The following is a 14,687-nucleotide window of genomic DNA, read 5'->3' as shown; positions in this document are numbered from 1 at the left end:
AGGCCTGAATGTTAGAATTGATACCTGGTTTTTGAAACTCATCTGGAAACACCTGACTTTGTTCAGGAGGTTGAGGCTCAATTTCCTCTGAAAACAAGGACTCTAAATTGTTTCTAGTTGGGTAAAAATGTAGGCCTGACTTTATTTTAACCATGCTCGTTTATTTGTAGTGATCCCTGTCTCCACCCTTCATCTTGTTGAACTCTAAGCTCTTTGGGATGGGGTCTGTTTTTTCAACTTCGTATGGCAACTTGTCACAGTGGGTCCCCCATTTTGGTTTGGGCCATTAAGCATGACTAGTATAAATCAGTAATTATTTCTGTTGCATTAGCACTGGAAGTGCCAACCAAGTTCAAGGGCCTCCTTGTGTTATATGCTGCACAAAAGATGGCATTGCCTCTGCCCAATCCATGAACCAAACATTTTTTTATTTTACGTAGTTTATAATGTTCCTGGTTCTTCACTTTGCTAAGGTAGCAAATCCCAATCTTTTCAATTTCTCCATGTGACTTTTGCCATATCTTTAATCTTTCTAATAGCCCCTCTCTGAAACCTGTCTTATTTCTGCAATATTCTTCTCTATAGAGTTTTTTTTAAACCTTTTTTTGAAAAAGGTGAAAATGGAGTCCAAGAATAAATATTTTGAAAGAGAATTGCCAGAAATAGTCACTGGTGTATAGTCATACGCCTATGTCATGCCATTATAAACATAAACTAGTGTGCTTTACTAGATCCATTATCCCTCTGTTGTGCTGATCAAGGAATCCAAGCATAATAGCCAGCTTATAACAAACATTCCATTCTGTCCCCTGGCAGTAAAATTCTTGCTCTTGAATAATAAAACACTGCCCACTCATCCTGAGCTGGGACAGCAAATGACACACAGGGGCTCAATCAACTCTAATTCCCTGCAGCACTAAAGAACCAATAGTCTTGGGGGGGGGGGGATTATTTATTGTTTTGGGTAAACGAGAAGTATTTATCCCAAATCTGATAAAGGGGGTAAAATTAGATAGATCTGAGGGGCACCAGTTTCATTGTGGGTGGTAAAATGTTTCCTCAATTAATGAGATTTGTTTCAAACTCTTGGCCTGTAGGGATCTGGGACTTCTGCAAAACTAACATGCTGAGTCCTGGGATTGTGGGGGAGGAAGGGTAGGGAGAAATCTTACGCTGCTCTCTAACAGTGTCAGCTGAATCATGGCTACGGGCTGAACTCTGGAAATAGCTTCATTTAGGCTGCCACTGCAACAACTGCTGGTAGGACACAGGGTTTTGAAAATGGGTTAAGTGGAAGGAAGGCTGGGAGAGATGCTTGCATGTGGAGGATCCTTTTGGGAGAGAGGTGGCTAAGCAAAGATGGTGTTGTTACTTGACCTTGGTCCTTATGTATCAAAACCCATTTGAGCCCCATGGGTGTCCTCATGCCACCTCGTGGTATTTAGAAAGCAGTTTGCAACAATTGTGTTTATAATTAACAGGTGTGTTTCCAGATGAAGGCAATGGAATATATTTTAATACTCCTGTGGCTGTGTTAATTTTAGAAGACCATCCGTGCCGCTCTTAGTGCATATTTCCATACTAATCCCAAGTAACTCAAGGACACCTTGGCTGTGCTGCAGAATAGGTGGTAACTGCCACAAAGAAAATATACTGGGAGCAGAGCCACTACTAAAAGTTTGTGGTGAAAGCAGGGAATGAAACCAGGATGCCTGGGGCCTGTTCTTTTGCTGTCCCACATGGTTTTAGAGAAATCCCTGCCACCTCTGTGCCTTACTTTCACAGCAGGGTTGAGGGCATTTCTTGTAGAGCATATCTTGCTGGAGGCTTTCAAGTAATTCTTGATAGCTTTTTCAAATCCCCTTTTGCAACTGTGTGTGTGGAGGGAATATGCGTAGGGGAAAGGTCAGGCAGAGTCTTGTGCTCAGTTTGTACTTGGAAGGAAAAATTGGGTAGTTTTCAAAAACACCCAAGTCTGAATTTCTCCTTTTCAGAAGTGACTTAAGAACCAATGTGTCTCTGAAAGTGAATGGGACTTAGGCTGACAAGTGACTCAGGTGCTTTTAAGAGCTTTATTCAAGGTAGCTGTCCAGCTGTGAAATGTTCTGCATCAGGAGACAAGGCTCACTCTGAAGGTCTTTCCTCTACCTCCTGTGCTGCACCTTGCTGCCTCTGGCTGCATTGCCTGTTTTCATTATAGCACTCATGGGCTATGTCTACACTATCGGCTTCTTGTGCAAAAAGCTTTTTGCAGAAGACATCTTCCACAAAACTTCTTGCGTAAGAGAGCGTCCACACTACAAAAGCGCATCGAAATAGCGATGCCGTTTTGCGCAAGAGCGTTCAGACTGCATGGATATGTTCTCGAAAGAAAGAGCTGATTGCTATTCACAGAATGGCCATCATGGCACCTGTGCTTTCTTCTATAGGGTTTTTTGTGTGCAAAAAGAGGCAGTTTCCCATCCCCACACACCTTTTTGCACAAGAAGTCTTGCAATAACTCTTGTGCAAAAACCATTCCAGTCTGTCAATTTACTTGCACAAAAATGTGTTTGAGGTGTGGATGCTCTTGAGTTTTTGCGCAAAAACTTTGCAGTCTAGACATAGCCATGGTGTGGTGCAGAGGGACTAAGAGTAACCAGGCCTTTGCCCTCTGGAAATGGTTATTTTTTTGCCATTTTCAAGTGGAATATGCACTATTGGCCATACAGTCAACCTGGTGTCCAAGTGCAGAGCTGACTTGACTGGCTCCTGGAACAGGCAACTTCTTGTTGATCCCATGGATGGCTATTCTGAGGGAATGGTCCTCCATTCTGTTTCTACTGGTGTCCACCATATCTCTGGCCTTCCGAAACCATGAAAAGGCACATGTTTGAAGAGCTAAGTCTAGAAGGCCTTAATTATTCCCCTATAAACAACAGCATCACTTCTGTCTTTGTTAAATCAAATGTAAGACTGCTATCTTCTATCATCCATCTGTTTGATTCCCTGTAACCCCCGATGTTGGGGTAGCTGGAGTAGTATTTCAGGACAGCGATACAGTAAAGTTAGGAGTCACTGGTGTGGCATTCTGAGAGGTTTTCTGCACTGTCAGTGATGATAAACGTTTGGCTGTCTGTTTTTGTATGCTCCCCCAATGTATCATGCCAGCTCTGTGCACAATAGACTTCATGAGATCCCCCAAAGACCACAGACTCAGATAAGATACGAAGACATGCATGTCAGGCTTATTGTCGAATGAAGTACATGAATAGGTGTTGGTAGCCATATTGCCTCGGAGCGCCTATGTGTATGTAGGGATGTTAAATTTAGATGAACTGGCTAATCAAATAGTCGATGCAAATTAACTGGCTAATTGATTAGTCAATAAGCCTCTGCCTTTGAAGTTCAGGGCTGTTGCTATATTTCAAAGGCAAAAGCGCTGAGGGGAGCATGGGGTCAGCGGGGAACCCAAGCAGTTTCCTCCTGGCCTCATGCTCCCTGTGGCATTTCAAAGTGGCAGCGCCACATGGAGCCTAAGGTCAGCTGGGGACTCAGAATCCCCAGCTGACCCCGGGCTCTGCATGGAGCCTGGGGTCATCGGGAGGAGTCCCCAGTTGACACAAGGGTCCACATGGTGCTGCTGCTTTGAAACACTGCATGCAGCCCAGGCCAGCTGCCGAGGCTGCACACACTGTTTCAAAGCGTCAGCAGCATGTGGAACCTGGGTGCTGCCTCTTCAAAGCACCTCCTTCTCTTCCCACCCCCTTGCTAATGGACTAGTCGCTCTCCCATTGCTGCTTCTATCTGATAAGCAATTGCTTATTGGATAGTCGACTAGTCGCTTATATCCCTACCTATATGTACCTGGGACAGTGGATGCAGCTTAATCGGTAGTACGGATGCAGCTTAATCGATTTTACGATCATCCCCTAGGTCGGCCGAAGAGTTAAGTGAGGTACCCCAGCATTTATAGACAGAAAGGAACCAATCTATGATACACACTATACATATAATCTTATGCATTAATGACATGTTTTAAACCTCCCCTTGTACTTTCCTCCAAAGCATTCACTACTGTTGTTATGCTTTCACTCTTGTTTCCAACTATTTTTTATCATATACTCAGCTGGTTGTCCTGATGGGAGTGTATTTACATACTTGATGTGCTTCTATCCATGCTAGCAGTTCAAGTGCTGAGATGAGACACACTGACTTGCAGGCAAACATTTGCTTTTGACATGGCCTGTCTATTACTCATATTTCTTGCTTACTTGGTTCAAGCACAGGCCCATGCTTCAGGCTCTTTCTTTCTTCTACAGGTGAGTGGGATGGATTGTCTGCTTCATGTCCCCAGGTAGTTAACATTAAAGTTTAACAGCAAAGGGGAAATATCTAAACTGTGAAACTCTAGATAGGATTCTTACCAGGTGGAAGCAGCTGGTTATGACGTTCAGATAGTGATCCCACAAATGGCTTGGTTGCAGATAACAGAAATGGAATAGGGCTAGAAACAGAGACATGGAATGGTTTTCATGTAAAGACTGAAATGGCTGGGCCTGTCTAGTTCAGCAAGGTGATGGGGTATACGGGACATGACATTTATATTTATATTTATATTTATATTTATATTTATATCTATATATCTATATATCTATATATCTATATAAAAGAAAAATGTAAATTGGGTTGCCTCTCACCTTGTATTGTAATACTAAAGCAATGGAAGAGTCAATTGCATTGTTTGTCAAGAGGTTTAAACCTGATAAAATGTTTTTACACCGCACAAAATATTGAGATCAAGAACTATGAAAAATTTTAAAAAAAATCAAACGCATGGATGAATTATCCAAGATTCAGGCATGAGAATTTATAATTAGTTAAAGCATAACCAGCTGCTAACTGCCTGGGCTTAGTCAGAAAATTTCCCCTCTGGGGCAGACTTTTGTATAATTGCCCATTATAAGGTTTCTTACGCCATCTTTTGAAGGATCTGGCATTGTCTACTGTTAGGCAGGCTGCTAGACTAGATAAACATCTGGTCTGGTAGGCAAATTCTTACATCCCACAGGTAGTTAACAGTATCAGATGGTGGATGGAAGTAAAGCAGTAGGCTGATCAGCACAAATGTCTCATCAATGTTCATTTCCTTATTGGGACTCCTACTTTCTGATAATTTCTAGAATCTGGAAATATTCCTTATAACCGGTTGAATGCGGATGGGGAGTTACAAACCCCTCAGAGCATTCCAGATTCTGAAATGTTAAATGTATAACTTGACACACCAAAACTCACAGTAGGTATGTGATGGGTTTAAATATCTCATTTGATGGGACCTCAACTAACAGAAAATGGAAACCTTAAGGCTACTGCAGTTTTAACTGACGTGGTGCTCCATCATATCGTTACTCATTACATGAACATCAGAGCTGAAGCTGAGCAGTCTTAATTACTTTACTGATTGATGTCAGCTCATGTTATAATTCAGGTTGAACGTCAATTTGTGAGGGAATATGGAAGCCTGCCTGTCTAACTGGAAACTGCAATCCACTTCCCCCGTTGTGTTGATCCAGACTAAATGGCATATTAGTACAGAAAATGCCCTTAATTATTTACAAGGCAATAACTTGTCTAATTTAAGCAGATTCAGAATGCATATAAATCTATTTGTCAGCATGGTGAATACTGGGTGTCAAATGGAAGGATGCAGCAATCTTGTTGACATAGAGGTTGAGATAGGGCGCTTTCCTGCTGGCCGTAGTATTTTTGCATTTTCTGCTTTATATCTTCAGCGGACTTTACAAACATTGATCCTGACAACACAAATGTGGTCCTTGGATTACAGATGAGAATAGGAGATGATGTTGAATGATTCCCCCTCCCCCCCCCCCCCAAGACCATGCAACAAGTTAGCAGCAGAGAAACACATGTGAATTGCTACACCAGATGAGCATAATGGGTCAGTACTAGCATTTTTAGAGGAAAATACAAAACATGCCAAGGTGGGCACGTGTCCAATGACTTAGCCGAAGAACAGTTTCTTCCCAGCCCTTCAGATTGACTTAACCCCTAGAGCATGAAGGTTTATATCCTTTCTAAACTGTTTGTTTAATCCAGGTGTGGCCAACTCGCGGCTCTTTGCTCAGAGAAATTCGGCTCTTGCTAGTTCTGAACCGTGCGCCTGAATGGCTCACAGCCACTCTGCACATGCGCCTCAGCACCTGGAGGGAGAAGCATGTGGCGGTGGCTCTGGTGAGACCCAGGCACTAGGTTAGAGTGGGGAGGGGGCAGGGGGAGCCTGGCTTTGGGGTAGCGAAGGTGCATTGGGTTAGAGCAGGGGGGCCTGAAGCACCTTAAACTCAAAGTCTTCATGGATGCAGAATAAGGCAGCCACCACTGATGTCATATTTAAATTCCAGGGCAAAATAAGAATCAGCATGTACCTGGTTTAAACTGTGTTTCTTTAAAGAAAATTCAAAGGCTGTTTTTTGCCAGGCTGAAGCAATTATTCTGAGATATGAGTCTCTCCCTTATTGCTTTTGAACCTGTCATATTTGCAGTCTGGGACAGACCTGAATTTTTAGAACGATAAAAAAGCCATATTCTTCATAGGAAACCATACCAGAGAACAACAAGCTGGAGTGAAACAGGCACTTAAATTGTGCTAATTTTACTTCAGTTCAGTTTAATTTTTAAAAAACTCACGGGACGTAATAGGGCAGTAGTCTTAAATTTAAAATACATGCTAGGGATTCTTTTTTTTTAAGTGAGAATATTACTATATTTTTAAAGGTTTTTTTTTTTGTTTTTGTTTTTTTAATTGTTTGTTCCTTGTCAAGTTCTCTGAAGATTTATGGTCTGGCCATGAATTTAAGTGACTAGACTGCTTTATTGGTTTTTGTCAGAAATGTCCTGTAAAGTTATTTTTATCACTATATTTTGTCTAATCTGTCTAGATATATAAAAATAAATATATAATACATGGCTCTTTGCACTCTATCCACAGCTATTTTGGCTTTTCATCTGTAACTGGTTGCCCCCAGTTTAATAGTTATGAATGTGACTGTGGATGTTCTTGTTTAATCCCTTTTTTCCAAGCTCTTTGCTTTAATGGTATCTTGTGGTAATTAGTTTCACAGGCTAATTTTGATACCTCTGGTTAGAACAAATTTTTGGTTTCTGTATCTGTTCTTCCTTTTTTCATATCCTGCTTTTATTTAGTTTGATTAGGACACAGAGAAAATATTTAAAATTTCCTTTTTTTTTTTAAAAAAAAAGCTCTTTGATGTTACCAATTCATAGCCTCTGCTGAAATGTTATGAATTCACATATGGCAAAACTTGAAGGGCTATGGTTTCTTGTGACCTTGATCATTCTATCTAATGCTTCATGGAGCAAAACCAAGTAGGTTTTCTAAATCTTCACACATTACTTGAGTTGAAATCAAAGCGAACTCTCCCCTCAATACTCAACATCATAGGCCACATCTGGCCTACTTTTGCTTATGGCAGATGTTCTAGTGGCTCAAGTGGGACTCCCCAAAAAGGTTTGTGATACTGGAATAGATTTTTGACCCCTTCAGTAAGTAAGCAGCATCCTGGTTTCCTTTGACATCATAGGTATCTGTGTGCAAGCACAGTACTTTCCCCCATGCTGTGTCCATTGAGTTACTATGAAGGAAGGAAAACTGTTTACCAGGATCCTGCGCTCAGTGTTTAAAGGAATAAGATTCTTCCAGACAGCTCTGTCTGTAGAACAGACCAGCACAGCAAGGAGAGGAAAATACATTTATCCTATGTGCATATGCTTGCAATCAGGTTCATCTGATGGGTCAGATGCTTGGCCTGCCAGCCTCACACATCTCCATTCCAGTTAAATCAAATCTGAGTCAGACATCAGTAGGTGAACAGACCCACTTTCAAAACAGAATGCTATTCCTGATATTCCATTGACACGCCTGACACTTTTTTCAATAAGGTGTTGTCTATGATTCTAAATTATAGTTTGTATGCGTTTTATTGGTGTTCCAAGAGCTTCAGAGTGCTCAATTTACTGTAGAGTGGTTAAAATATTCGTCATGACACTCAATGGAAAGACATCAGATCAGTTAGAGCTGGTCTCTGAATGCAAGCTTTCGGAGTTTGACAATGTGGATATTTTAATGTTCCAGTAGAAATGTCCCTTTTACAAGACAATTGCACGTGTTAAAATATATAAGTATTTTATCCTTAATACCTAAAGAGGTAATACTTTAAATACTGTTTCCCAAATTATGAATCAGAAATATGTTCAGGTAAAGACAGGCCCAACATTTCCCCTGCTGTTTGAGAAACCCATGTCAAGATGGATCTTGATGATCTATCAGAAGTTAAAATGGCTACAAAGGCTTAATATAGGAAAATGGGAGCCTGCTTCTTGGAGAAGACCTGTGCGAATCCCATTTCTGAAGCTCTCCTGTTTTTGTGTCCTGATATTTGATATCAATTGACTGCATAGGATTCACAGAAGAGTGGAAAAGGAACTTGTAAAAACAAGTGTAATTCACTCATTGTGGGATGTTTTCCAAAAAATTGTGGCTGAGTTGCAAACAAGCCATAGAAAATTGTGGAAAAGTCATAATGGACCTTATTTGCAGTAATACATTCCTTTGTTAATTTCCCATGATTTTCCACTGTGCACTTCCTGGGCTGAGGGTGGGGCTCCCTTGGTCAGAACTTCAATGGAAGCCTAATATTGCAGAATCTGCAATTTCTGCAGTATTGCAAGTTAAGTAGGGCCTTTTTCATGACTGCTCTGCTCTGTACCTGGGATCACAGAGCATAGGATTGATGGTAGCAGCTTTCGCTCTTGCAGTTCTTATCTAACAAAGTATTCATGTGGCTTCACTTAAAATCACTCTTCAAACCTTATTTCCAGAGCACTTTGGAAAATTACTGACGAAGTGGGTCTTTGCCCTCGAAAGCTTATGCTCCTACACTTCAGTTAGTCTATAAGGTGCCACAGGACTCCTCCTCGCTTTTGGAAAATTACTGTAATCTGAGGGTGCAGTAAAATACACATGGATTTTGGTTAGTCTTTCACATTTCCCCTTATTCCCCACACAATATGCTTACAAAATAAAGTTCTTGGCTGTTCAGCACAGCTCTTGAGCAATTGTGCTGCATTTCTATTGCTCTAACAAAGCTATTGTAAACATGACAGAGTTGGTCTGGTTTCAGTTGAGAGGAAGCATTTTAAACCACAATGCCCACTGTGATTTGCAATGATCAGTTAAAACAATTACATCCAAGAATACTGAAATCCTCTGTGGGCTTGAGAAGCCCATGTGTAGCCAATGAAAGATTAGATAGAAGATTAGGATTCTTGAGGTTGGGGGAAGCAGCTCTGCTTTTGTTAATAGTTGTTTCATCTCTAATACTACATAGGTCAAGTGCATTGAAAAGAATGAGCTGTGCAGCTATTCATTATTCTTGGCCACACTACCTCATGTAAAGAATGGAACATTTCTTAGTTCCCCTACGTTACAAATCAAATAACTGATATTTTTTGGATTGTGTATCTTGTACATGTGACATTTTTTTCTCTCTACATCATACAATCATATGACAAACTTTCTATTTTTTTTCCTAAACAGCCCAGCCATGGCTTCTGGAAAAAATATCCTTTAAATAATTCCTCCTTACACATTTTTAAGAGCTTTGCCATATTATTCTCTATTGATGATTCTAAGTGCCATAAATAGTGCTATTGAAAGTAATACATAAGAAGCACTTAAAAACCAGAGGTTAATAGAAAGATTGAGCCGCTTTGCAAGTTCTAAGGAGACCACGCTGGTAGAAGTCCCAGAAACCACTACCCCTTTCACCTCAGCTGAGGTTGGTGGTAGAGGCTTAGGTTCTTATGAGGGTGTTGTCTTCTAACTGGAAGTTTTCCACTCTGTTGTTGACTACAGAGGACTACATAGTTTAGTCCTGTATTCAGAGAAAATTCAAGCCATAATCTGAGTGGATCAAACATAACTTACATTTCTGGCTCTTCATTGTTGGCTTTGAAGAGTGATTTTTGCCTCATGAACACCCTGTTTTGATGGAAATAATGTTAGTAGATGGTTATTATTTAACAGACATTTTAAGAATAACTGTTTTTTTTTCCTGTCTGCAGAAAGAAATTCAAGCTATGAGTCAGTGCCATCACCCTAACATTGTATCTTACTACACATCATTTGTGGTGAAAGACGAGCTCTGGCTAGTGATGAAGTTACTTAGTGGAGGTGAGTGGCACTATGTTCATGTATACTAAACCATATGGAAAGAGTATGAGAGGTGGTTGGCTTAAATGCTCCTTTTCTCCGCTGTACCACCACTTCCTCCTGCCTCCTCCCCAGTCTGTAGCTAAAGAGGCTGCAGTTAAGTGTGCAAATAGTCCCTTTTTATTTTCTTAAAGCTAAAGGAATACCGTCAAATTTTATAATAGTGCTTCTGTTTGAAAATTTGTTGGCTATTATTGTTACAAGTAGCAACTAATACTACAGTAATCGAAGATCGGAGGAGAAAAATTATTTTTCAGTTTTTCCTTCTTTCGATAGCCCCTAGCATGGGCTTTTTAGTTGGAACACTAGATACCACACAGCGACATGTTTTTGGGTTGTGGTTTTTTTCTGCTTTTTTTTCAATAGCATCAGTCTCCCCAGCCTGTTTTTTAGGTTGAAACTAATGTAACTTTAGCCTACTTTTAGGCTCTCAACTTTGGTGCACAAAAAAGACAAAATATAAATACAAGAACTGGGACTTGTTTTATGACTACATCAGTGCAGATTAATCTTCTAGTATTGGGGCACCAGCACCACTGAAATCTTAGAAGGAACAGTATATGTCACTGCTGAGGAAATATTCCGATAGCTAAAACTTTCTCTTCTCATAATGCAAAGACAGCTGACTCCACTGCTAGCGTTTAATCTCTTCTGAGCAGTTAAGCCAGCACAGTAGGCACTCAGCTTTGAAATGTAGTTACTTAAACAAGATCAGTGGAAGTTGCAAGTTCTCCGCATACAATTTTTTTAGGTACCCACTTAAATCATTCAGGCTTGAAAATTTGGCCTGTATGTGCCAACATTGCTCAAAAGCAATCAGTAGTGCCAAATATTTCTAAAATGGGGTAGATTTGTCCTTCTAACCAGTGTTTCCTCTGAGACTTTCCATCTGAGTGGAGTGAGTTTTGTCTTGCACACCAGTGTCACATGCTCTTGTTCAGATCTGTGGCACCCGCCAGTTATAGTGTGTGTGTGTGTGTGTGTGTGTGTGTGTGTGTGTATATATATATATATATATATATATATATATATATATAAAAATAAATAAAATTTAATTTGTTGGGGGAAAAATACTAAAGCAAGGGATAATTAAGTTGCGTGACTCTGCACCCACCCTAAAAACCACCCAGCTTCACTCCCACCCAATCTTGCTCCCACCGTTCCTGTTTCCGTAGGCTCCCCAACCCCTACACCCTCATCCTGTTCACCCTTTGTTAATAACCCTGCATTTTACCCTTTTGCCCCTAACTTCTGAGCAGTGCCTCCTTCATCCCAACACCAGCACTTTCCTCCCCGCTGTTCCCCCAACCTCCACCCTGCTCTTCCAGCATGTCCTGCCACACTGTCCCCCTGCCCAGTAGCCTCCACCCCCATTGCCCAGCAACACCCATGCCTGGTTGCCCCTCACCATCTGGCTGTGGCACCCTGGGCATGGGCCCAGTTTGCCCAGCCCTAAGGCTGGCCCTGCACAGGGTGGCCGCCCACCACACAGCCTTGCTGGCTGGGCATAGCATCCGCAGGAGCTGGACCTGGGGCTACGGTAAGGCTGCCTCATTGACAGCCTCTGCCTCTGGCTCCAGCTGTGGTACACTGGGCAGCTCCTCGCCACGCAGCCCTGCCCTGGGTGCAGCTGCGCCTGGGCCTGCAGTACTTAAAATAGCACCATGGCCCAGACTCCAGTTCTGGTACATAGGGCAGGTCCTGCATGGTAGGCAGTGTTCTGTGTGCCGGGATGAGAGCTTGGGCTGTGGAGCTGCTGCTTCTGAGCCAGGGCCTCAGTGCTATTTTTAATACCATGGCTCTAGCCCCAGGAGCACCCTCACCACGGCCCTGGCTCCAGCTCTGGCAGCCAACCATGTGGCCCGCCCTGGCTGCTGCTCCTTCCCTGGCGAAGCTATGTGGCCCACCCCGGAGCAGCTGAGCAGCCACTGCACAGCTGTGCTGAGAAGGTGGGTGGGATTTGAATTCTTTGCACGCCCCTGCACAGGCATGCACCTTAGCAGCAACTATGCTTCTCACCTATCGATATCACGACTCTTTATTGTACCTTTTCTAAGTTAACTGCTGGCAATTCTGCTCTGTAAAATGTGTGGCTTGCTTATTTGTGAAGACAAGGAGCAGGTATCCATGTTCTGAGATCTCTGATTTGCAGTCTGCTAGGTCCTTTAATGGGCTCTCGGTCAAGAACAATCATTTGAACCTATGATACAAAGCCAGGGCTAAGTTCACAAAACTCTTGCTCATTCAACAGCTATCTACTTATTGAAAGCCATTCTTAACCATTCCAGCCTACAGCATGAGAAACCTCCAGTGTTTTTTTTAAATTGTGCGAGTATGAGGCATTGAAACTCTGCAAGCTGGTCATGAACTGAGTTTGTCCTGTTTTGGGAACTTAAATCTGTTTGGAGGAATGACAGATCTAACAACTTCCAAGGCTCCCTGATAACCAGCAGTTAAGATCAATGAACAAACAAACTTTCTTAAGCAATCCTTATGTTTAATTTAAATTATTCTGTAATCATGAATAGTGTACAGGAGAGTACTTAACAGAAGACAGTCTGTCACCAGGAATTAATATATGTTGTGATACAACAGCTGAGTCCAGCTAAGTAACAAATGAGTTAAACAATTGACATTTGGGAACAGGGTGGGGAAAACCATGAGGGTGTCCATAAATCCATATATTTACTCAGTTTGAGGCATGTAGACATTTTGATAGGTCCTGTTTTAATGTTAAATATATAAGATGTTGAGAAGAGGGAAATTACAAAAAGCCAAACAAAAATTTACACTCAGTTCCCAATAGAATATATTGTGCCTTCTGTAATTTTCATCATTTATACCCAGGGCTCGTCGAGCTGCGGCGAGCCCCGCTCACCAGCTGCACTGTCCGGCATTCTGCGCATGCGCAGATCGCCCGAACCCGGCTCTCCTGGGTTAGTCGACTCTCCTGTGGCGAGTAGATTGTATTATTTGTCGAGCCCTGCTTATACCCTTATCCGGTTTGCTAGCCTTAATCTTGCTTTCTATGTACTTATACCTCTGTACACATGGGCCACAGTCTGGTGGAAAAGAGCATATGAAAGAAAACTGTTCCTTGAGTTTGGTCATCATGTCAATGGTGATGTCTTAGCCAATAACATGAATAAACTTAAAATCCATGAATCGGGAACTTACTCAACCATTTTCTTCTCTTCTCTGTTTCTTTTCTTTGGACTCTGGTTGGGGTATCTTTAGTTTGTTCATCCTCCTGACTTACTATATTCTGTCTCGTGTCGTAAGGCCAAGCATCCATCTGTATTTCTGAATTTTACTTCTCTCAGTTAGTCAGTCAGTCAGATGTCATTTTTAGAGCTGATGCGCTTTAAATAGTTCACTACTGCAAAGCATGAATAGGTTAGGGATGTGAAAGGTTAACTGGTAAGCATCACTCTTAATGGGTGATGTTTGCCATTTCCAGTTAACCAGAGGGGGCTGGAGTAGCTCCCTGCCTGCTGTGGGCAGTAGGCTGGTCCAGTCCCATGGGGCCTGCCACAGACAGGGCTGCTCCAGGCATCTGGCACAGCCCCTGTCCACGGCAGCCCGGGCATGTCACAGGTAGGGGTTGCTCTGGCTATGTTGGAACTGGGCTGGAGCGCCCTCTCTTCCCCCAATTGGTTCATGTGAAGTTAAACTGGTTAACCAATTAAATGGGACTTTCATCCTTAGAATAGGTAAGAATCCCCTCAGTTGAATCCTGCAAAACACTCTGTGCTGCCAGACTCCTGCATCAACGTTTGTGGAAGAGTCAGGCCATGAAGTTGAAAGGGGACAATATTTGATAACTTATATTCAAGATTTCAGTGTGATGTCATGGCTGAAGATTTTTTTTTTTTACACATTTTGGGAAATTCAGAGTAAGGGTCTTGAAAAGAGAACTAACTGGTATGGGTTCATTTTTAATGCTCAGGTTGTGTAGTGGAGTGTCTGAGTTGCGGTGCATTTCTTTTTTTTTGGGCACATGTACAATTTGAGTCATAACTCTATGTATTTTAATCTTTTTTAAATGTGCTTTGTTCGGGTTTTTATACCCATTATCACATTATCTGCACATCTTCCACTGAGATATTAAGCAATGTAACTATAGTTTTCTTTTTTCTCCCTCTTTTGAGGAGGAACACTGTATATGGTTTTCTTACATGTATGTTATATATGTTGCTGTAGGTGAGATCAGAGAACCATGCCTTGCACTTAGGGTGGAAGGTGGTAAAATGAGATTTGTAGAGCAAGCCCAAACTTCACTGTCAGTGGGTGAGCATTCAAGAGAGCACTATAATGCTGATAGATCTGCTAGGGACCTGGTGCAATGTTTCAAACTTTAAATACGTGGTGTAGCACATGCTCTCCCACTATACAAGTT

At 41.9% G+C, this 14,687-nt stretch overlaps 1 protein-coding gene across 3 annotated transcripts in view; it reads left to right on the top strand.

The window, feature by feature from the left end:
- The window catches only part of OXSR1 (oxidative stress responsive kinase 1), a 136,043-nt gene that overhangs the window by 33,773 nt on the left and 87,583 nt on the right, over positions 1 to 14,687 (top strand). For all 3 annotated transcript variants that reach the window (XM_075922856.2, XM_089776801.1, XM_089776802.1), the window contains exon 3: positions 10,141 to 10,249. In XM_075922856.2, the coding sequence (XP_075778971.1) occupies positions 10,141 to 10,249 (109 nt within the window). The remainder of the gene's footprint in view (positions 1 to 10,140; positions 10,250 to 14,687) is intronic.

The sequence above is a fragment of the Pelodiscus sinensis genome, chromosome 2 (assembly GCF_052426305.1).
Source record: "Pelodiscus sinensis isolate ZL-2025 chromosome 2, ASM5242630v1, whole genome shotgun sequence".
NCBI lineage: Eukaryota > Metazoa > Chordata > Testudines > Trionychidae > Pelodiscus > Pelodiscus sinensis.
This window is presented reverse-complemented; position numbering and strand designations above follow the sequence as displayed.